The sequence below is a fragment of the Rhinatrema bivittatum genome, chromosome 4 (genome assembly GCF_901001135.1).
Source record: "Rhinatrema bivittatum chromosome 4, aRhiBiv1.1, whole genome shotgun sequence".
In the NCBI taxonomy this organism is placed as follows: Eukaryota; Metazoa; Chordata; class Amphibia; order Gymnophiona; family Rhinatrematidae; genus Rhinatrema; species Rhinatrema bivittatum.
In genome coordinates, this window is record NC_042618.1 from 337,885,131 (window position 1) to 337,908,117 (window position 22,987).

At 46.0% G+C, this 22,987-nt stretch overlaps 1 protein-coding gene across 8 annotated transcripts in view; it reads left to right on the plus strand.

The window, feature by feature from the left end:
• The window catches only part of RNF157 (ring finger protein 157), a 186,543-nt gene that overhangs the window by 128,744 nt on the left and 34,812 nt on the right, over positions 1–22,987 (plus strand). For all 8 annotated transcript variants that reach the window (XR_003856533.1, XR_003856532.1, XM_029600445.1 and 5 more), the window contains 6 exons: positions 1,272–1,431; positions 4,179–4,291; positions 5,213–5,448; positions 13,350–13,455; positions 14,333–14,444; positions 16,228–16,427. Coding sequence is in view for 6 of the 8 variants with exons in the window: in XM_029600445.1 (XP_029456305.1) it covers positions 1,272–1,431; positions 4,179–4,291; positions 5,213–5,448; positions 13,350–13,455; positions 14,333–14,444; positions 16,228–16,427 (927 nt within the window). In the remaining 2 variants the exon portion in view is untranslated. The remainder of the gene's footprint in view (positions 1–1,271; positions 1,432–4,178; positions 4,292–5,212; positions 5,449–13,349; positions 13,456–14,332; positions 14,445–16,227; positions 16,428–22,987) is intronic.

Below are 22,987 nucleotides of genomic sequence, written 5' to 3' on the forward strand. Positions count from 1 at the left end.
GAACTGCACATATACTCCCCAACTATAAAAGTTTCATGGAAAAGAAAAAAAAAATGCTGGCAATAAGAGTAGTTGACAGCAGCTCATCTATGAAAATGTATTTTTATTTGAATTTGTTTACTTTTTTTGAATACATGATTACAAAATAATTAGAATAACGTTATGCTAAAGGTCATTTGTAGCTTTACAGTATTACTTGTGTCACTAGTGGGACTCGACTTTCTACAATGCATGAGAATGGCCTTCCAAGGGAGACAGACGAGGCGGTAAAAGGGGAAGGCACATCTACAGCACTACACCGTACATGAGATTATTTAGTGCAGAGCAGGCAAGGCTGTACAACTTTCTTGGTTCTTCGTGAGCCACGAATGTTATATTACAGAAGGATTGTGCGTCACAGGACCTGTTCTGTTGATACATGATGGAAGATGATACTGAATTTCTTTTTTTTAATTTAAATTAAAATAAATAGAACATAAATCTCTCGGTTTGAGTAGACCAGTCCATTGCCATAGTGTTACACAAGGCAACATCCTTCATTTGGAAAAAGAATATACCATTTTGTGCAGATGTTGAGCTGTTTGATTGATCAAGGTACCTGCCCTTGGCACAAGCCTATGACAGTACTTGGAACCTTTCTCCCTGCTGAACCTATAATGGGGTAAAGCCTAAATTGTATGATACCTCAATAAAAGTTTAATAGTGTAACTGTGCCATAAGCTGTACTGAATCAGTGTGGAAGGGAGGGGGTTGTCTTGTTCTGTTGGTTTCTTCCATTCTGAAATCTGTGTTTGAAATACAAAATCTTCTGTTCTTGAGTTTGAAATCTGAAATCAACAAGGTATTTGTAGGCGCTGTGCAAAAGATCTGGGTTTGGTTCCTGTTTCTCAGCAGCCCCCAGGGTGGGGCTGCTGAGAAACACCTACTGGCCACAGTGCACACTAGAAGCCAGCCATGGTCTCTGGTACCTGGCTTGAATATTCCTGCTCTGTCGTCGGGGGCTAGATGGGAGGAAGAGGGTTAACAATATGGGGGTAAGAGCCTTGGATAGCTGTGAATGAAGGTGCATGGACCGTAGCCCTAGTAGAAGCCAGTTCTAATTGGACTGGAAGCCCATAGGAACAGGAGGAAGCTGCTGTGGCAAATAAAAATGTAATGAATCTGGCTGTCACCTTGCGGTGAATCTCAAGGAAGAAGCATGGCTGAATCTTTCATGCTGTGTATTTTATTCTCACTTTTTTTTTTTTCTCCTTTTCCTCCCTGGGAACCAGGTGGCTGAGGATGAAGTGAGTGACAACAGCGCGGAGTGCGTGGTTTGCCTCTCTGATGTCCGGGATACGCTGATTTTGCCATGCCGCCACCTCTGCCTCTGCAACACCTGCGCTGACACTCTGCGCTACCAGGCCAACAACTGCCCCATCTGTAGACTGCGTAAGGCCCCGGAGTCTCTCCCGCCCTCCCCTCCCCCCATCTTGCAAGAACTGCGAAGTGCAGCCAATCAAATCGCTTGGTTGGCCGGACATTCTGAGGCATAGTTTTCATAAAGAAGTTACTCCATTTGTATTGCAGACTGAATTGAAATTTGCAGCAAATGCATCAGCAAATGAGCAGTCACCTGGTTGGGCTAGGAGCTGTATGGAGGGTAGCTTTCAAAGCCATTTCTGTGGATAAAAACTAAAATTGTTCTTCCCTCATCCCCCTCAGCTCACTGAGGGTAAAAATACTTGCACTGCTCCACAGCGTGACTACTTTTACCCGGGGCAAAAAAGGGGTAGGCTTAGGTTGGAGGTGAGAGACTACGTGCACGTTTTCATAAATCCACAGCCTGCAATGTTCTTCCACTTCTAAAACATTTCAATGAAGTTTTGTTTTTAGAAAAATTTATCAGTTATTTTGTTATGTTAAAAATAACTTGGATTATTTATAATAGCAGTAAATAGAAAAGTAGGTCCCATAATTTCACGAGTGCGCTACTGATAAGTCAGGATAATATGCAAATACATTAACGGATTCAAATAAAACTACCTCCAAATGAAAGTTTAAGCTTTTGTATTTTAACCGAAAATGAAATTTACAATCGTCCTCTGCGAGAACAATCCGCCTTAGGGTTTGCATCTTCACAGGACTAATAGGTACCAATACTCTCTGCTGTTTGTCTCAAAATAATTTTGGATTTCTAATCCTGTTTATCATTTAAGTAATGTTTTCCCTGTTGGTCATTCACACAAATTCACCTAGAAGTGATGTTGGTGCAATATGAAAGTGCTCCAAAACAGAATTTTAAATAAGAGGGAAGCCCCTCTGATCTCCCCAAATCTATTGTGAAGGTGAAAAAATTAGAGGAAAGTTGTTTACATTTTTCTCGCTGACTGTTGAATTCCCAGGATGGGCCTCTGAATGTTCTGTGTTGGCATGCTGGGGATTTTTGATCGACAGCTGTTACCAACCAATAAAGTGGTAGTGGTGGTAGGTTGGGTTTTTTTTTTTTTGTTTTGCTTTGTTTTTAATTCTTGAATCTATAAATATGAACTGAAAGATGCTGGTGGGTCAACAGTAGGGAGAAAACCCATTTAGTAAATCAGCTCCTGTGTCTAAACTTTGTGACTGCAAGGTTTTATGTGCTCAGTCCGTGCGCTCTTGGCCAGTTAGAAGGTTCTGTTGCCCTCCCCTCTGTGTGGTAAGTGAGAGAGAATGTGGCTGTCTTATTCCTACTACTTGGCACTTGACTGAATAAGGGAAATCCTGGGAAGAGAGAATTCTATTATATTAGAATTAATTATATTAGAAACCAAAATTGAATTATTCCCTGCACTTTGTTAAACTCTTCTGAAAATACTATGCTGAAAGGAATCAATTTGATATTTGTCAGTACTGTCCTTACTTTGGTTAAACCCCCACAAACAACCTTAAAATGGAAGGACCCAGTCCCACTCTCTGTTAGGGATTGGTATTCTGATGCTTTTGAGATTCTATCTATGCAAAAGTCTTTACCGTGTAGAGATAAATTCCAGAGTGTATGGGAAAAGAAAGCTTTCCTTTTTTTTTTTTTCCAGGTAAAAACTGTCTGTGATCACAAGTAATATAGAATATTCAAATATCTGCAAGTTCTTGGGTTTTTTTTGGTTTTTTTGTTTTATCATATCTGTGAAACTACATGCTGACTTCTCTGTTGCTTTCTGTTTCTATAATTTAAAAAGGAATAAAAACAATTAAAAGGAAAAGAGCTCATTCAGCCATACACCTTTTATATAAGCCCACTTTGATGATAATCAGCTGGCATGTCCTTGCCAACAGCTGACAAGTGATGGATTCCTGCGCTGGTAAAGCGTTATCCATGCGTTTGCTGTAAAATTGAATCAAGTCTGTAGTGTCGCATAAGTTTCGTATTAACGATTCATTTCCATGTTACTGTGTGTGTGTGTGTGTGTGTGGAGAGAGTGTTTAGTTCATGCATAAATACAACTTATTTCTGATTTCCAAAATGAATAAATATTAAATAGAACCGGAAGGTATTCTGGCATTAGATGAGTTGCATGGAGGATGTGTTCCCAGGTGACATTACTGACAAATTAGAGTCCCATATTGAACAATCAAGGGCCATCTCCTATTTTTATCCAATGAAAGCTTGATAAATAAAACCCTCCAACCCTGCAACCTTTTAATGTTCTGAAATTTAAATAATGAAATCAGAAGGTCAGTAAAACCATTTTGGCTTTTGACCACCAGGTTTCTAGCAGGCTTAGGGGCAGCACCGAGCAGTGTAGCGCTTCTTGGCCCGGGTGCTGGACATGAATGCGTTCTGGGGCAGTTAGATTGCGGAGGGGGGGGGGGGATGCTGTCTGATCAGAGCAGTAATCTACAAATTTGGTTGGGGGCGGATGGGATTTGGAGTTTCTCTGCTTACTTTCCCATTAATACTCTGGGTAAGTCACTACTTTATGCCTTCATTTTCCCAGGGTGGTAATATTAATACTCCTCTCTCTCCCCTCTCCTTCCTTGGAAACTGTCGTACATTGAAACTAATAGTCCCAGGCGATCCATTTCTCAAGTAATTATTTGTAAAGCATGTCTGGACCCATGTTAGATGGAAGTGTTTGAATACACCTGTCATGACTCTCTTATGCAACGCATGAGCAGATAATGTTCTCTCTCCCTCTCTCTCTCTTTCTCTGGTGCAGCATTCCGAGCCTTGCTTCAGATCCGGGCAATGAGAAAGAAACCAGGCCCCCGATCCCCAACCAGCTTCAGTCCAGTCATCGCCTCGCAGACGTCCGATTCAGAGGAACACTTGGTGAGTTACTACCTGGATGCCTCCAAAAAACAGAACAAAACAAAAACCACGGTTGCATCACCCAGTGGCCACGGAAATATACTTTTTACAATAAATTGCAAGTCAAGATTATTTCATCTAAGATGAGAAGAACTGGTGGTTCTTCCCTTTTACTAATGGATTTCTCTCTTTTTTTTATTTTTTTTATTTTTCAAAGGTTTCTGAATGTGCACAAATACCTATAAGACAGGGCTTCCCAAACCTGTCCCGGGGACCCCACAGCCATTTGTTTTTTCAGGATATCCACGATGAGTATGCATGAGATAAATTTGTATATCATGGAGGCTCAGTGTATGCAAACTTCTCACTCATATTCATTGTGGGCATCCGGAAAATCCTACTAGCTGTGGGGTCCCCAGGACAGGCTTGGGGAAGCCCTGATGTAAGATGTCTTTCTAACATTAAGAACTGAAATGTGTAGAGCCCCTCTAGTCCTAAGAAGGATTAGCAGCTGGCTGCATTTTTTTTTTCCAGACTCAGCTGATTGTGCATGTTTGGGGTTTTTTTTGTATTTTTGGTTTTTTTTTAACTCCTTTTACAAGCATGGACCTCTATTTCTGACTTCCCTAAGGAAAGCTGCCCTTACAAGTCCATACAAGCGATGGGGTGAAACCAGAACTGTATTAGCTTGTCCTGAAAAAAAAAAATGTAGTTGGTAGGTGAACTCTCAGCCTGCACAGTTAAAGAACCTTTCACAGCTGGACTACTTTAGACTTCAGAATTTCAGGAACAATTCAGCGAAATTGATAGAAAACGTTCCATGTTGTATCGTACAATAGGCTGTGCTATATCCATAAAGTGGTAGACATCTCTCTCTCAGATCTTTGGCATCTGATGTGTTATCAGCCGGCTAGTTTTCTAACTCTTGGTTTGGTTCCACAGTCCTCTGATCATGTGCCGCCTGGCTACGAAGTCGTTTCTTTGTTGGAAGCCCTGAATGGACCTCTCACGCCCTCCCCGTCTGCTCCGCCACTACACGGTCTGGGGGACAACCACATGGCGGGGATGCTGCCTTCCTACGGAAGCGACAGTCACCTGCTCCCCATCAGGACCCTTTCGCCCCTGGACCGCCTTTCCAACTGCAGCAGCCAGGGACTCAAACTCAAAACTATGTCCAAGTAAGGGGCAAATTTCACATCCTTTTACCACAGACTCCTCCTGTGTGGCCATGGTAGAGGGGTGAGCCTCTCCTGTCCAGCTCCCTGCTGATGCCTTTTACTGGGTTTTCAGAATAGTTACTTAAGTGCTGTAACCTGTTTACAGGCTGCCTGGTGGTTTCTAGCTCAAGACTTGTCAGATTCTCCATTTGCCAAGAAATAAATAAATGAGGTGGTGAGCATGAAGTTACCTGGGTATAACTATAGGACTCACGCTTTGTTCAACCAATCTTGTCGTGGGTAAGTTTACTCGGGTAGCATTCAATTTCTGCCCTGCCTGACTAAATTTAAGCCCATGTACCTCCACCCTAGCTTTATTTTACACGGCTAAATTAATTTAGCTGGTGAGGGGGGGGGGGGGGAGGGGAATGTTACCCGAATAACTGAAAACGAACCCCTGTAGAATGCAAAAAAGATAGCTGAGAATAGGGCCCTCATGAATTGTTCCTTATAGTAAAGCATCTGGTTGGCAACCTTGAATTCCTCTTCTTCCCCTCAGAGCACTGTTTTAGGCCTTAACTCACTGCGATGAAGTGGTACAATTCTTTGCCAAAAAAGTTTCACAACTAAAAAAAAAAAAAAAAAAAAAAAAGCTTTCCTGTTGAGGACCGAAGTGCCAAAATCGATGACCTTTTCTCCTTTTTCATTTGACGAGATCTCATTAGCTATAGCTAGAGACGATGATTTTAAAATGAGCGCGCGTGTGCGCGCCTATACACGTGCGTATCGGCACGCGAGCGAAGATAACGCTGGAATTTTTCCATCATGCACGTGCTCGCATGCGTACTTTTTAAAAATACACCAACCGCGCATAAGTATGCTCCTAATTTTAAGAGGTTACTCAAGCACAACTAATGCGCGTGCGTCTTCCATAGGACTTTCTTGGCTTTTACGCGCACATGTGAGCGGATTTTAAAACCATGCTCGCTTGAGCCACTTTCCTAGTTTTCCAGTTAGTCCGCCATTTTGTCCATTTAATATCGAGGTCTTTCAGACTCCTCTGGTTCTTCATCCTGCGCGCTGCCCAGATGATCCGGACCCCGCTCCCTGTCCTATAAGCCCTTAAACTCAAAATCTACAGACTTGCTCCTCCTCAGAAGCAGCAGTAAAGTTACAAGGATATCTCGCGTACACGCGCTGCAGTTTTCGGTTTTAAGATATGGAGTTGCACGTGTGGCCCCGCCCTAGAATGCTTATACCCCACCCCTATTTCTCCCCCTTATTCCTTGTGCATGCAGGGTTGCATACGCGCGTAATCTGCGGCTTTTTAAAATCCGCATTGCTTGCACGTGGCCCGCATGCTTTTAAAATTGATCTCGGTGAACAGCTCGTCTTGCCCTCTTAATGTATGTCCTACAGCTCTCTTAAAAACACTATGTATCAACCTTAGTGCTTTTCTTTTTAAAACTTGTGAATCTTACATTTGAATCTGGAACTGTACTATCAAGCTTAAAGCAGGTATCAATAAGAATTATGCTGAGAAAAAAATTCACTTGATCCTTCACTATTAAGGAATTATCATCCAATCTCATAATTTCCATTTTTGGCCAAAGTTCCTGAATCAGCTTAGTGATTTTCTCAATGATCGTGTGATTTTGGACCACCACTAATCCAGTTTATGCAAGCAATCACAGCCCAGAAACCCTGCACCCTATCTTAGAATACCATTCAGCATGGGTTTGCTAGTGGTATATATCTGCAGCATTCGGCATGCAGACTCACTGTAGACTGTTGTCCCACTTAAGTGAAATTGACATTTCTGGCACTGTATTGCACTGGTTTGCTTCTTACTTGATTGGGCATGTACAAGAAGTGAGGATTGCTTCCTCTATTTTCTCCTGACAGTCTGTTCCCTCATGGGTCCATATTAACCACTGCCCGGTTCAGCATCTATATGTCCCCATTGTGTAATTTGTTGATGGGACTAGGCATTAAGTTCAAGCAGTATGCGGACGTCATCCCGTTTTCATGCCTGTGTCATCTTGGTCTGCCGCTCTCTCCGCCTAATTTCAGTTTAACTATGCATCCCATTAGGGCTATAGTTAAATCTGCCTTGTTTAGATTGAAGATGCTTTATAGACTAAAACTCTGCTGAGCCCATGTGACTTTCATATGGTTCTCCAGGCTTTGATCATCACTAGATTAGATTACTTTAAGTTTTGTCTTTATTGGCCTTCTTGCACTACAGATAGTACAGAATTTTGCAGCATGAATTTTGACTAGGATGCAGGATCCCAAAAAGAAAAACACAAGGAAGAATACCTGGTGAAACTGAGGGAGACCAAGAAAGAAATCATGTCAGGAAAGCAAAAGGTCAAGCGGAAGAAAGGATTGCCAAAGAGGTACAGCGAGGTGATAAAACATTTTTCAGATAGAGAAAAAAAAAGGCAGCCTGAAGGGTTATAGTGAAACTGAAAGGTGACAAGGAGCAATAGGTGGAGAGAGACAAAGAAATGGCAGAAATATTAAACAAATACTTTAGTTTGCTGTTCACTAAAGAAGACCTCTGAGAAGGACTGTTGCTGGTTGACAAGACTGTAGATGGGAGTGGTGTGGACAAAACTCTGTTTAAAGAAGAGAATGTATGGAAAGAGCTAGGAAAACTGAAGGACAAAGCCACGGGGCCGTATGAAGTACATCCCAGGATACTGAGGGAGCTCAGAGATGTGCTGTGACAGGTCTGCTGAAAGGCCTGTTCAATAGATCCCTGGATTTGGGAGTGATGCCACGTGACTGGAGAAGTGCAGTGGAGGTCCCACTTCACAAGAGTGGTAACAGAGAGGAGGCTGGTTAGCCTCACCTCAGTGGTGGGAAAATTAATGGAGACTCTGCTGAAGGAAAGGTTAGTGAATTATCTACATCCGGTGGGTTGCTGGACCCAAGGCAGCATGGATTCACCAGGGGAAGGTCCTGTCTATCAAATCTGATTTGATTTTTTTGATTTGGTGACTAGAGAATTGGATCAGGGAAGAGCGCTCGATGTGATTTACTTGGATTTCAGCAAAGCTTTTGATATGGCCCCACATAGGAGGCTCATGAATAAAATGAGACTTAGGAGTCGGAATCAAAGTGGTAGAGTGGATTACAAACTGGTTGACTGACAGGAGACAGCAGGTAATACCGTGTTTCCCCGATAGTAAGACACCCCTGATAGTAAGACGTAGTGGGAATTTTAGGGGGGTCGGCTAATGTAAGACATCCCCCGAAAGTAAGACGTAGTGTTAAAAAAAAAAAAAAAAAATTTTTTAAATACCTGTCGGAGGGCCGCGTGGGTCCAGGCGGCCGGCGGCGGGAGCCGGGTGGTCGCGTGTTAAATCTAGGCCGCGGGCGGGTGGGCGCTTGTTCCCGGGGGGGGGGGGGGGCGGGGGGACGCGCGTTAGTTCGAGACGGCCGGCGGGCGGCGGGTGGTCGGGTGTTACATCTAGGCCGGGTCGCACAGGCGCGCATTCATTCACTGCCGGTGGGGGCTGCCTCGGCAGCCCCCACCGGCAGTGAATGAATGCACGCACAGGCCCACAGCGCCTGTGCGACCCCTGCGATTCGGCGCTGGGGGCTGCTGGTGGGGGCTGCTTTCGGCGCTCAAGGCAGTCACATGCCGTGACGTCACAGCATGTGACTGCCTTGAGTGCCGAAAGCAGCCCCCACCGGCAGCCCCCAGCGCCGAATCGCAGGGGTCGCACAGGCGCGCATTCATTCACTGCCGGTGGGGGCTGCCGAGGCAGCCCCCACCGGCAGTGAATGAATGCGCGCCTGTGCGACCCGGCCTAGATGTAACACCCGACCACCCGCCGCCCGCCGGCCGTCTCAAACTAACGCGCGTCCCCCCCCCCCCCCCCCCCCCCGGGAACAAGCGCCCACCCGCCCGCGGCCTAGATTTAACACGCGACCACCCGGCTCCCGCCGCCGGCCGCCTGGACCCACGCGGCCCTCCGACAGGTATTTAAAAAATTTTATTTTTTTTTTGAACACTACGTCTTACTTTCGGGGGATGTCTTACAGGTTTTTTCCAATATAAGACATACCCTGAAAGTAAGACATAGTGGGACTTTTTGGGGTAAAAAGAAAGTAAGACGCTGTCTTACTTTCGGGGAAACACGGTAGTAAATGGAACCCGCTCTGAAGAGAGAACGGTGTTAAGTGGAGTGCCACAGGGATCTGTTTGGGGACCGGTTCTGTTCAATATCTTTGTGAGCGACCTGGCGGAAGGGATAGAAGGTAAAGCTTGTCTATTTGTGTTACTGCTTTTAATATTTTAATATATGTACATCGCTTTGGGCGATTTTTTAAATCGGGAAAGCGATTAAGAAATGCCACTAAATATATAAATAAATGATACTAAGATCTGCAACAGAGTGGACACGCCTGAAGGAGCAGAGAGAATGAAAAGTGATTTAAGAAAACTTGAAGAGTGGTCGAATGCTTGGTAGTTGGAATTCAATTCCAAGAAGTGCAGTGTTGTGCACCTGGGATGCGGTAATCCAAAAGAGCTGTATGTGGTGGGGGTGAAAGTCTAATGTGCACCGACTGGGAATTTGGACCTTGGGGTAATAGTATATGGTGATCTGAAGGTGAAACAATGTGACCAGGCTAAAACCAGAAGAATGCTGGGCTACATAGAGAGAAGAATAGTCAGTAGGAAAAAGGTGATGTTGCCCTTGTACAGGTCCTTGGTGAGGCCTCACCTGGAGTACTGTGTTCAGTTCTGGAGACCGTATCTCACAAAAGATAGACTAGACTGAGGCGATGCAGAGAAGGGTGACCAAAATGGTGTGGGATCTGTATCAAAAGACTTATGAGGAGAGTCTGAAGGATTTAAATATGTATACCCTGGAGGAGAGGAGGTTCAGGGGAGATACGATACAGACCTTCAGGCACCTGAAAGATTTTAATAATGCACAAACTTCAAACCTTTTCTGTTGGAAAGCAGACAGTAGAACTAGGGGTCACGAAATGAAACTCCAGGAGGGGACGACTCGGAACCAGCGTCAAGAAATATTTCTTTATGGAGAGGTTGATGGTTGCCTGGAATGCCCTTCCGGAAGGTGTGGTGAGAACAAAAACAGTAAATGAATTAAAAAGGCATGGGATAAACACTGTGGATACTTAAAAGGCTAGAATATGGAAATGAAGAAAAGGATGCATGGAGGTAATCTGAATGGAGGAGCAGTTACTACTCTTAGCCAAGTAGCTTTCATGATATTGATGCAGTTGCAACATTACTTCCTGCTTCAATGGTGGGGTTAAAAGAGGAATTGGATTCAGACAGCTAACACTGGGCCCTGACTTTTACGGTCCAGTGTACTGATATGTAGACATTAGGGGAAAAGTGCCCGACTGCTTCTATGGTCTAGTCGAAAAGCAAAGCACGTTCAAGCAGCATTGTCTGAACTTTCAAGGCTGCTCACCATGTAAAAATGTTGCTAGCAGTATTACTACCCTTAATATAAGGCTTGGGAGTAACCTGCACAGAGCGGCAGGTGTTACCATAAGAAACTTGCAGGGCAGACTGGATGGACCATTTTGGTCTTTTTCTGCCATCATTACTTACTATGCAGGATTATATCTTGCCAAGCCTATTTTCCCTCCATTGGTTACCTGTCGTCTGGCAGGTTACATGTGAAATAGCATTTCTTATCCGCAAATTACTAGACTACTCCACATCACCACAGGTCGGCACGATGCTGTGAATTTACAAACCCAGGCATGCCCTCAGGTTTGCACGACGTGGCCTGTTGGAGATCCTTTCATCCCGAATTGTTCATTTAATGGAAACACGTGACAGAGCTTTTTCTGTTGCTGGCAGAGCATTTGCATACTTTGACCTGTTCCACCACAAAAAAAAAAAAAAATAATAATAATTACCTGTTGGAGCTGACTTGTGAGTTGAACTGATCTCTATAACCAATCCATAGTTGGTTTGACCACCTGTCTTATCTTTTAGTAGATCATACTCTACAAAGGCATGAGTAACGTTTGTGCAGCTCCTGTCTTGTCACAAGGCCATAGTAAAACCAGCAAATTTCTATTCAGCAGTGATTTACCATTTTCATTGCGGGAACCTTTTTTACAACTTTTGCAATAATATTTATTAGGTTTGGTTACCATTAAGGCATGCTTTATTTAGGTGGGTGCACTCTGTTGGTTTTGGGTTACTTGTTTTATTGTGTAGGTTCGTTACGTTCCCTGCCGAGAGCCTTGGATCTGTACGGGTTACAAATTGTGTTAAATAAATGAGTCTAGGAATAGCATCGGGGCTTTCGCCAGGATAATTGACCTCCCAGGCAGTCCTCTGTGGGAGGGGGGGTAAGGAGCTCTGCACTGGAGCTTACGTTTTATAGCACTAACAGTCCCTGCCGCCTTCTCCCTCTCTCCACATCATTTCTCCTCTTCGTGCCCCAAACCAGTGCTTTTAATCTGGCAACATCTCTTGCCGCAGCCCTCACTACTTCTTGTTCTGCTGTAGCCGCATGGTGCACTGATTAGCTGCAGGGCACTCCTAGATCCACAGAGCCCCCACGTGGTTTAAAAGTCCGAGCGAACTGTTTGGACCATGGGGGAGAGAGCAGAGAAGAGTTGCCGGCTGCAGAGAGGCGCTGGACCTTCCTCACGTCGTATCTCGGGCGGCTGCCAGGCTTGCTCACCCCTTGCAAAACGGCCCTGAATAGAGTATATAGCTCTGGGGATGAGAGAGTCTATCCTTTTCTGTAGGATAAGGACTATGCAGCCTATCTAGCCTGCCTATCCAAACCAACTAAGTTTTACAATCCCTACCACTCCTTCAGAAATCCTCTGGGTTTATCGCAAACCTACCCCCTTTCACTCTTATTCTGTGACTCCCTTGTTTTAGAGCCTCCTTTCCACTGAAAGAGGCCTGCCCTACCTTGCATGGGAACTTTTGCAGGTATTTAAATGTCTTACCTATCCCGCCTTTTCTCAAAGGTGTTAAATGTTTAGATCTTTGAGTCTATCCCCATATGCTTTAGAATGGAAGATCAATGACCATTTTAGTAGCCACCCTCTGGACAGCTATATCTATAAAATATCCGTTTGAAGGTGCGGTCTTCAGAACTGTATTCAGTATTCCAAATGAGATTTCACCAGGAACTTATACAGGGTCAGTATTGCCACTTTTCTTTTTTTAATGCTGACCATTCCTCTCCCTATGCAGCCAAGCATCCTTCTGGCTTTTGCCTTTACCTTATCCACCTGTTTGACCAACTTAAGATCATCTGATACAATAGCCCCCCTCCACCATATCCTGCTTTTTTTTTTTTGTGCTTAAAAGAATTTCATCCCTATACTATACGCTGCTTGGGGTATTGCAGCTCAAATGCAGAACTCTGCTTTTTTAACATTAAATCTCCGAGGAGGGACAAGGAAGGTTAGTGTGCACAGGCAGGAGGGAATTTTTATGGAACATTTAGTGGCACTGAGACTTGTATAAAAGGTTTCAAAGAGACTTAATTTTTTTGTGATATGTCTTTGACATTTCCTTTTCTGTCTGCATCATTTGGGCATGCTGTCTTGCTAGTTTATTCGCTGGCCATTTCCCAAGTTAGTTTTGCTACAGTATTCCACTCTATATTGGTTCTCTAACATGGATAAATGCTCAGTGGGAGTTAAGTTGAGACCTTCAAACTCATTACACTTCAAATACTGGCCAGATTTGAGCAGGGATCTCCACAGGTAAAAAGCTGTTGCACTACCCATGAGCTTCACATCTCTGAAAAGATAGTGGAAGGTTTGGTTGTTTATGGAACGTTGCCTACAAAATACCCAACATGGATCTATTTTTAGTGGTCTCTGCCATGCTGGATGCCTCATTTCTCTATACTGTTTTACATTTTTTTTTTCTAAATCAGATCCATCTCCCAGAATTCCTCAATGCTGCACGAAGAAGAGGAGGAGAGAGCTTGCAGCAAATCAGAAATCAGAATTTCTAGGAGAAAATCTTTCCAGCATGGAGAGGTGAGGAACAGGACTGAAATTTGTGGTGACTTTTGGGTCGGATTGGGCTCTATGACCAGAGCTGCAGGCCGCTCAGGGAGCTCCAATTAAATACCAGAACCAGAACTGGGTTTAAGATTACAGTGCCCATAGGCAGAGGACTGATGGTAGGGGTTTCTCCCCTAGAAATTGAAGAGGGGAGGGGGGGGGGTCCCAGTTTTCTAGATGCCTTATACCTGTGCCTAAATCCAGCCATGACCAGAACCCGTCACTGTGGAGGGATCCTTAGTGGCTCACTTGGCACAGAGTCCACTAAAAGGCTGAGATGTACTGAAAATTTTAAAATGCAAAATGTTTGCTGCCTGATCATCTGTACTTACTGATATACATGAAGGGTGAGGCAGCCTGGAATGGGAATAGAGCAGAACATGCCGCTGGGGAGTGCTGAGGGATTACTGTGTGTGTTGGGCTAGTACTGAAATGGTACCAGGCAGCATGATCAATGAAGTATGGGTCTGTGTGAGAAGACCGTATTCACTTTTATGCCTGTTATTTTATTTTGTCTTGTAATGTCTCGTATTTTATTTGTTTTAAGCATGAATATTTTATAGTAAGCTACCTACTGCAGTATGAAATTGAGGCGGAATTATAAACCTTTTAGATAAGTTTGTAAAGAGACTGGGGGTCACCTAACAAAGGGCTGTGAAACAAAAACTTTAGACTAAAGCAAAAAACAGTTCACACTGAAAGGAAAGGCCGGAGAGGGGCTATGCAAACAGATTTGTTACCCAAATTTTGAGGGGTTTTTTTCTTTAATTTTGTTTTTTTAGTTTAAGTCTTCTGTGAGGGGGCCCATATTTCTTTTGCTGAGATTTTTTTTTATTTATTCTCCATCAAGGAATGTGGTATCACACCAGAGAGTGAGAACCTCACCTTGTCATCCTCGGGGGCCATCGACCAGTCGTCATGCACTGGAACCCCCTTGTCATCCACTATCACGTCGCCTGAAGGTAAGGGAAGCAGGCCTGTTCCCATGGTGGCTCAACTTGCTATTCATGTTAGAATGGTTACTGCTAATTCTGGCTGTGGTACCCCCATGGTCCAAGAGCATGGAAGTTTGAATCTTATTTGAATCCTGGCTTGTCTATGCAGCATCAGGTGTAGCTGGACATGGTGTTTGTGATTAGCAGGATCTGTAACTGGTGCCTTCAGCTTGTATCCACTCTGTCTTTTATGTCTCATTAATTGGGATAAAACTGAAAAAAATCTGTGTGTGGGGGAAAAAACATTTTTAGGGAAAAAACATTTTTAGTGACTCCTGGTGTTCCTCTAGATGTTTTTCATCCAAGTACAGATGAGCACTTGCTATCGCTCAGAACTTGATCTCATGAGTCCTAAACGCTAGGGAGGTAATTTTCAAAAGGATTTAAGCATATAAAAGGACTTTTGAAAATTGCTACTTTTATGCATGCAACTCCTTTGAATTTTCACTGAATTTTTAAAAGGTTTTATGCATGTAAATGGGCTTATGGAAACTGCTACAATATGTGCGACTTTTATACGCGTACAACTCCTTTGAAAATTCACTCCTCTGCAGGCACAAGAAATTAACTCTTGTGGTCCATCTGAGAGTTCAGAGGCAACTGAAACACTTTCTCCCCTCCTTTTAAATTCCTGCTGGCAGGTTAAAATAATTTATAAGCAAGACTTAGAGATAGAAATGGAGAGTTCTGAGTATTTTATATGCAAAACATGGAAGGAGAATGGCAGCACTTCTACTTTGTTGCCTCTAGGTGTCACTGTTGCGTTTTTTTTGTTTGTTTTTTTGTGAAATTCTGCATAAACCAAACCCCTCACTAAGCATTAGTCTTGTTAGGAGAAACAATGATTCCAAATGTATTTTTTTTTATTGTTTTTTTGCCATATCTGTTGAAAGTTAATTGCTTCAGAATGTGGAATCCATGTTGACCTGGTGTCATCTAGTAACCCTGCCCTAGAGCTGTTTTTAGCCAGTGCCGACAGTACAGCCCCACAGGGTCCCGCAGCTGGAAGAGTTGTGCAGCAGTTGCAGCACAGCAGCTTCGACTGCCCTGCAGTACCTGGGCCCGGCAGGAGAGGAGAACAGAGCATTGCAAGAGAGAGACAAAAAGGGACGAGAGGGAGGGAGAAAGCACGTGGGGGACCCTGAGCACATTCATCTCTGCTTGTGCCACTGCCACACTTTCGCAAAGTTGCTTAGCCGAGATGAATCTGGCCACCTGCAGCCCCATTATATTGGGTCTAGGCTGAACCAGGAAAGCTGGAGCTGGATGTGGCAGGAAAAAGAGTGGGAAAGGTGGGGAGAGAGCGAGGATGGGGGGCCGCTAAGGGAAAGAAGGTTAGATGGTGGGCTGGAGGGATGAGTGGGAGATGATGTGGAGGTTAGAGGTAAAAGATAAGATTGTGAGGTGGGAGATACTCCTAGCCCTCTCGCCCGCATCCCTCTCAGCCTTCCCTTTCCGTCACCACCACCACTCAGCCTCCAGCCTCATCCCTCCAGCACCACCCATGCCAGGCTCCCTACCGACCTACAGACACCTCTGACCCTACCCTATATGCAGAGTTAATAAGCGATGGGGTGATGACCCAGCCCAGCTAAAACATTCCCTGCTTGCTTGAGAATGTTGCACAGCAGGAGACTCCGCATTCAGCCTCAGCATGTTGGACTGAACCGGGGACTCCTGAAAACATTCATCGCAGCATGAAAGCAACTGCCTAAATGATTGCTGGCGCTGTTCACTCTCCCCCCCTCAGACCCGGTCAGCAGCAGCAGTAGCAGTCTAGCGCAGTCCGTGATGTCCATGGCTTCCTCCCAAAGCCGGCGCTCTCGGCTCAGCACGGACACCATCTCGTCCATGTCAGGCTCCTACCTCGCCGTGGGGACGGAGGAGGAGGGAGATGTCCTTTCATCCCCAGCTGCTGCCGCCAGCGAGCCGCCCTCAGAAGAGGGAGAGGTATGGTAACGAGCCACAGCTTTCTTCTTGGGATTTTAGCGCAGCGTTTGCTTTTGGATGGTCTCAGGTGGGGGATGGGGGGTCCGAGGGCTGAAAATTAAGGAAAGGAAGAGCATGTGCATGTACGCGACTGACGTTCTTCCTTGAGTTTTGCAGTGCTGTTACTTTAGGTGCCACGTCCTTGTTAGGGATACAACTGTGGCAGGGCGGTGTAGGTGTCCTGTTTGTAGAGAGAATTTTGCAAGAATGGCAGGCATTGTGCACCGTACGAGTGTGTGAGAACAGAATGAAAAGTATCTGGATGGTCCTTTTTTAAAAGTAATGCACAGCACTGGAATGTGGCGCCCTCTCCAGGAACCACAAAGAAATGCAATCACCCTCTCAGAAAATTTGTCTTGTAAATTAAAGAAGCCTCAAAAGCATTTTGGGGCATTCTCATTATGGAAGGTCTTGTATGCAGCCAGCATCTTTTCCTGTTCAGATTTAGACTTTTTTTTTTTTTATTATTATTATTATTATTATTATTTATTATTGAAAGGGTTGTCACTCTGTGCAATCTCAGCTTCTCTCTACCCACATGTCCCTATAGCCAGAAGGCAGACCCGGGGGATGGAGATGAGGGAAGCCTGGCATTGAAGTATTTCTTTGGCAGCCCTACCATTAGTCCTTAATTGCAGGGTGAGGAGGGAAGGTTGAGTTCATGACTCAGCAAATGCAGGTTCTGCTGCGAAAGTCTTTTTCTGCAAATGAGCTAGAGATGTCTCATGCTCCAGTTCCCAGTTAATATATATGTTTCCTTGAGCTAGTCTCTTATCTCATAGCTACAGAATGCATCTCCTGTTTCATGTAGCAAAAGATGCCCTCTGACTGCTTCTTTTTTGGGGTTTTTTTGTATCATGCACCTGTTTCGTACATATACTTTTTCAGTTTGTCAGGTGAATTCATGGTACTTGGTGGCATATAACACCTGAGAAAAGTGGGGAGGCATGAATCTATTTCCCAGCTCTGTATTGGCTTTTTTGTCTTTCCCGCATTCTTTAAAGAAGAAAGGGGAACCAGCAGCGCCTGTCTGTATCCCTGAGATTTGGGCTCAGACATGCAGAGCAGGACAGCTCATAATTATAAAAAGAGAATTTTTCCTGCCTAACAATGAGAATTAAATCTTAGCATCGTGGCTGAAGCCTCCCTCCCCCCCCCCCCCCCCCCCCAACCCCCAGCAGTGGGTAAACCACCTGGCCTTTCTTGCAGCATAAAGTGCTCTGTTTTTCTGTTTTGCTTATTTGTACCAGGCAGCACGTCGTGTGTGTAGCCGTGGTGGCGGGTTTTCCTGAGGCCTGCTGAGAAATGCTTGATCCCTGTGGAGGGCTTCCTCAGCGCTGCTGTTGTTACTGCATCTAGTACAGCTAAAATACAAATAATGCCAAGCAGAGAATGCTTAGGAGAAACCTGTTTGCATGGATGAAGAATGCTCCCAGTAGTGTCCATTCTCCTAGGACAAGCAGGATGGTAGGCCTCACATGTGTTGTACTGGGTGACATCATCCGATGGAGCCTGGCACGGAAAACGTTTGTCAAAGTTTCTAGAAGCTTTGACCAGCAAACTGAGCATGCCCAGCCTGCTGCTATCCGCGTGTCCATGCGAGGTCCCCCTTCAGTCTCTTCTTTTCCACGGTGCAGTTGCCTCGCGGTTCATGGAGCTCTCAATTTCTTTGGGTTTCTTGATACGTTTTTCCACAAATTCCTCATCTGGTCCCCCTTCGGTTGGTGCCTCCTCGGCGCGGTAGGTTGTTTTCTGCCTCTTTTTCAACTTGCGGTCGATTCCCAACTCTCCACTGTATGGTGGCTGCTGGTCATTGACCGCACGCTGCGTGTGTTTTTTCATGGCAATGACCATTTTTCGACGGTGCCCCCCGTGCCCGTGGACCATGTCCATCACAGATCCGCATGAGGTTTGCATCTTCTGCCTGGGGGCTTCGCACGAAGTCCGTGGATGCTGTCTGTGTGATCAAATGACCCCAAAGGGTGTCGTGCGCACCTCGATTAAAATGGAGAAGCTTTTCAGGGCCCAGTCTGCCCCTTCCACTCCTGTGTTGGCCCCATCAATGCCAAGGGACTGCGGGAAGACTCCTGACAAGCTTCCCCTCGTCGTTCCTCTCGCCAGTACCTCCAAAGATTGCTGGGGCAATGCTAGGTCTTCGATGGTTTCACCGCTCTCCCAGACATCGGAATCTTCTGTTTCCTTGGCGCCGGGGAAAGACCGGGCCGAGCACTAAGGGAGATCCCACAAACATTGCCACCTGTCGCCGTCAACACACGGCTCCGGTTCTGGAGCGGCACCGGCAGCTACCGGGCTGCCATAGAAGCGATACTGGCCATCGGAGGCCCCATCCTCCAATACCCCTGGTAGTCCCAGGTGTTCCCCACTGGTGCCGGGCACCATGCCACCTCTGAGACCCAAGGAAGAGCCGGTGATGCCTCATCCCCTTCTTCAGTCCTGGTCACTCCGGACTTTCAGGAGGAGTTGGACTGCAGGGTGCAGTCCGCAGTGCTCAAAGCTCTCCAGAGCATTGAGCTGCCGGTGCCTCCGGCCCCCATACTGGTGCCGAGCCTCCGCCATCAATGCTGGCACCCCTGCTGGAATGTCTGGACATCCTCCTGGGTGCCCTTATCTATGCAACCAGTGCCTGAGGGGCCCTCTGTTCCCCAGCGGTCACCGATGCCCTCCACCGGAGCGATCCCGATTCTCGGGTCCGAGGAGAAGGAAGATACGGCTGGTATCATGTTTCCCAGACCATGGTTCCCTGAGCCCTTGCTGGGTCCTTCCGGCCTCCCGCAGCCTCTGGTCCCCTTGATGCCAGGGGAACCGTAGATTCCCGTGGTGCCCTTGAGGTCTCCGGAGCCCAGGGCTGATGCCCCTCACAGACCTCACCCATAGCATGCTAGTCCCAGTGAGGAGAAAGGGCCTTACGACCCTTGGAGAGATGATTCCAAGGAGTCGTCCTCTGATTATTCAGATGACCCCCTCTCGGAACCCTCCTCTCCGGAGGAGCACCATCAGTCACCCCCCTCCAAGAAATTGTCCTTTGCAGGATTTCTCAGGACCATGGCTGAGGCCATCCCCTTTCAACTGCTCACTGAGGAGGATACGTGTCAAAAGATGCTGGAGGTTCTCCAGTTTGACGCTCCTAAGGAAATCGTGGTGGTTCTGATCCATGACATTTTCAAGGACCTCCTCCTTTGCATGTGGGAGCACCCCATTTCTGTCTCCCCCGAATAGAAAGGCTGACGCTACCTTCTTGGTGCAGCAGGCCGTGGGGTTTGAGAAGTGGTACCTCCCCCACCTGTCAGTGGTCATAGAGTCCGCCCTAAAAAAAAGCCCGGCACCCCTGCACTCATGCTTCCGTCCCTCCAGGATGTGAGCACAGGGATCTGGATGCCCTGGGCAGGAAAGTCTTCCAAGGTGCCATGCTGGTGGCCCACATTGCTGCCTGCAAGTTCTATATGACCCAGTACAACCGTAATCTCTGGAAACGGGTCCAGGACTTTGCAGAGGGCCTGTGTTAACAACAACAGGAGGCCCTCTTGGCCATTGTCCTGCTGGGTCTCGAGTTCAGGAAGCACGAAGTGTGCTCCACCTATGATGACTTTGAGACTGCGACCCACATAGCTGTGGCTGGCATCAGCACCAGGAGAATGGCTTGGCTCAGAGCCTCTGGCCGGAGGTCCAAGACAGGCTTGCCAATCTCCCTTGCACAGGTGAAAATCTCTTTGGGGATAAAGTCCGGGATGCAGTAGCACAATCGAAGGACCATCATGTCCTTCAACTTCAACAGCTTTCCACTAGTGCTTCTGATGCCCCATCCTCAGCCATAAAGTTCTCTAGGCCAGGATCCCGAAAGCCCTTCTACTGCAGAGGAAATATTATCCTCCAGTGCTCGTACACCTCGCCCCAGCTCCATGGGCCACCCTCGCCAACAGTGAGTGCCTAGGCCCCTCCTGGTGCCCCAGCCATGGGCTTTTGACTGGCGGCGAGGGAGCGAATGCCAGTTGACCGTACCCCTGGTGCCGGATCCCCTGGTTGGACGCAGGCTCTTGAGCAACGCCCATCACTGGGAAGAGATCACGTTGGACCAATGGGTCCTTGCTTTTAAATGTTTTATTAGACAATCCAAAAAAAACATTATACAAGCCATGTGAATTTTCAGACAGCTATATCTCCACGGAGACAGTCACATTGTCCAAAATATTTCCCCTTAATACCCCAGCCCTCCCCCCTCCCCCCTCTCCAACCCCGCAAAGTACAACAAACATACAGGCGGTACGATGGAATGAAAATAAACAAGTCCTTCCAAAAATGAGCACTGTCCACCGCAGGACTGCAGCTATGGAATACACTTCCCGCAGAGCTTCGCCAGGAACAAGGTCTGCTCTCCTTTAGAAAGAAAGTGAAAACCTGGCTGTTCTCTCAAGCCTTCCCCTGACAAATCACTCCCCAACTATTATCGAAAGGAACTGTTACGCTTGAACTACTCAGTTAAATTAGCCACCAAATTAATTGCCCATTCCAAGCAATGGTTTACTAGTTCGCTTTACTCTTAGGAGAGCTTTGTTAAACTAATTCTTCCTCTTTCAATTGTCCTGTATTGTAATCCCTGTTCATTGTAACTTTCTTTCTTCTAGTTATTGGTTTCCCCCTGGTTATACTGTAAACCGGTACGATAAGACTTTGTCTTGAGCATCGGTATATTAAAAGAATGTAATAAATAAATCATAGAACATCACAAAGAACAGAAAATTCTGTGCACCTCCCTATCGAAGGCTGTGGAATAAATCAGTGCAGACCTTCAGCCAATCTTTTACTGCCTTGGATGTGCCCGATGTGGACACCTCACCCGTATTCCTGTGTCATTTATCTCAGTAGATACCCTTGATGCCAATGTTCAAAGGGTGCCCATATCTTCCCATATTGGGGTAATGAGTCTCTGCCACAAGCCATAATCCTTTCCATGGCTTTAATATTCATTAATTTGTTCACCACCATGCTACTATCTGGGGCTTCCTTTTTCTTCCACCACTTGGCCACAACCATCCGAGCTGTTATGGCTAAATACCTAAGAACATAAGAAAATGCCATACTGGGTCAGACCAAGAGTCCATCAAGCCCAGCATCCTGTTTCCAACAGTGGCCAATCCAGGCCATAAGAACCTGGCCAACAAACCTGCCAACAAAGGTAGGGGGGGGTTTAGATAGGGCCGGGGGGTGGGTTAGGGAGGGGAAGGTGAGGGGAGGCGGAAGGAAAGTTCCCTCAGAGGCCACTCCGATTTCGGAGCGGCCTTGGAGGGAACAGGCAGCGCGCGCGCCGGGCTCGGCGCACGCAGGCTGCACAAATGTGCACCCCCTTGCGCGTGCCGACCCCGGATTCTATAAGATACGCGCGGCTACGCATCCCCTAGCCCCGCATCCCCTAGTCCCAGCAACCATAATTCTGGGACAAAGGTATCTCCTCCTTCAGCACATCTCTAGCTAGCCCCTGCATTTGTACCCAAAAAGTGTGAATAGCCGGGCAGGACCACCAGATGTAGAAGAAAGTCCCGATCGCCTGATCACACCTCCAGCAGGTATTTGAAAGCATAGGATACCACTTAGCTAGCCGATCGGGGATCAAATACCACCGAAATAAGACTTTATATTCATTCTCAATCATGGCAGCAGACATAGTGTCTTCCTAGACCCTGAAAACACGCATCTCATCGATCATTATCCCAGGGGCCCTCCAAGTCTGCTTCCCACGCCCTAATATGTGCAGCTGAATACAGCCCACCAGCTTCTAATAATTTATAGATTTTGGACATCAATTTGGGGGGTTTCTTAGAGTCTACACATACTGCCGATTAAAATGGCTCTCCACCACTGCTTGAATTTGGGAGGCAACATAGTACTTTTTTAAATGTGGAACCCCCAAGCCTCCCCTACTCCTTGGTCTATATAAAACCTGTCTCACCACTCTAGGTGATTGTCTCTTCCAAATATACGAAAAAAGTCTTTTTTGCAAAGACTGAAACCAACCATCAGCAATCACACAAGTTAGCACCTGAAACATATAGCTGAGTCTGGGGAACAGGTTCATTTTCACCACAGCTATCCTACCCATCCAGGAGATTTGATATCCCATTTCTGCATATCATAAGAAAGGTTTCTGAGTAATGTCTCATAATTCGCCTTAAGGAGGTCAGTCTGATTTAATACTATATTAACCCCCAAATATCTTACCGGGCCTTTTGTCCATCGATAGGGAAAAAGTTGCGATAATCTAGATTTTTGCTCCGCAGTTAAGCCTATGGGTAAGATCTCTGATTTGTCCATATTAACACGGAATCCAGAGACCCCCACCAAATTGTTCTAACTCTCTGGTCACCGCTTTGAGACACCTCAGGATCTGTGACTGTAAAAATATTATCCGCATATAACGATATTTTGTATTTATCCTTGCCCAACTGTATTCCATGAATGTCCTGTAAATTACGTACCACTTCAGCCAATGGCTGTACACTCAAAGCAAA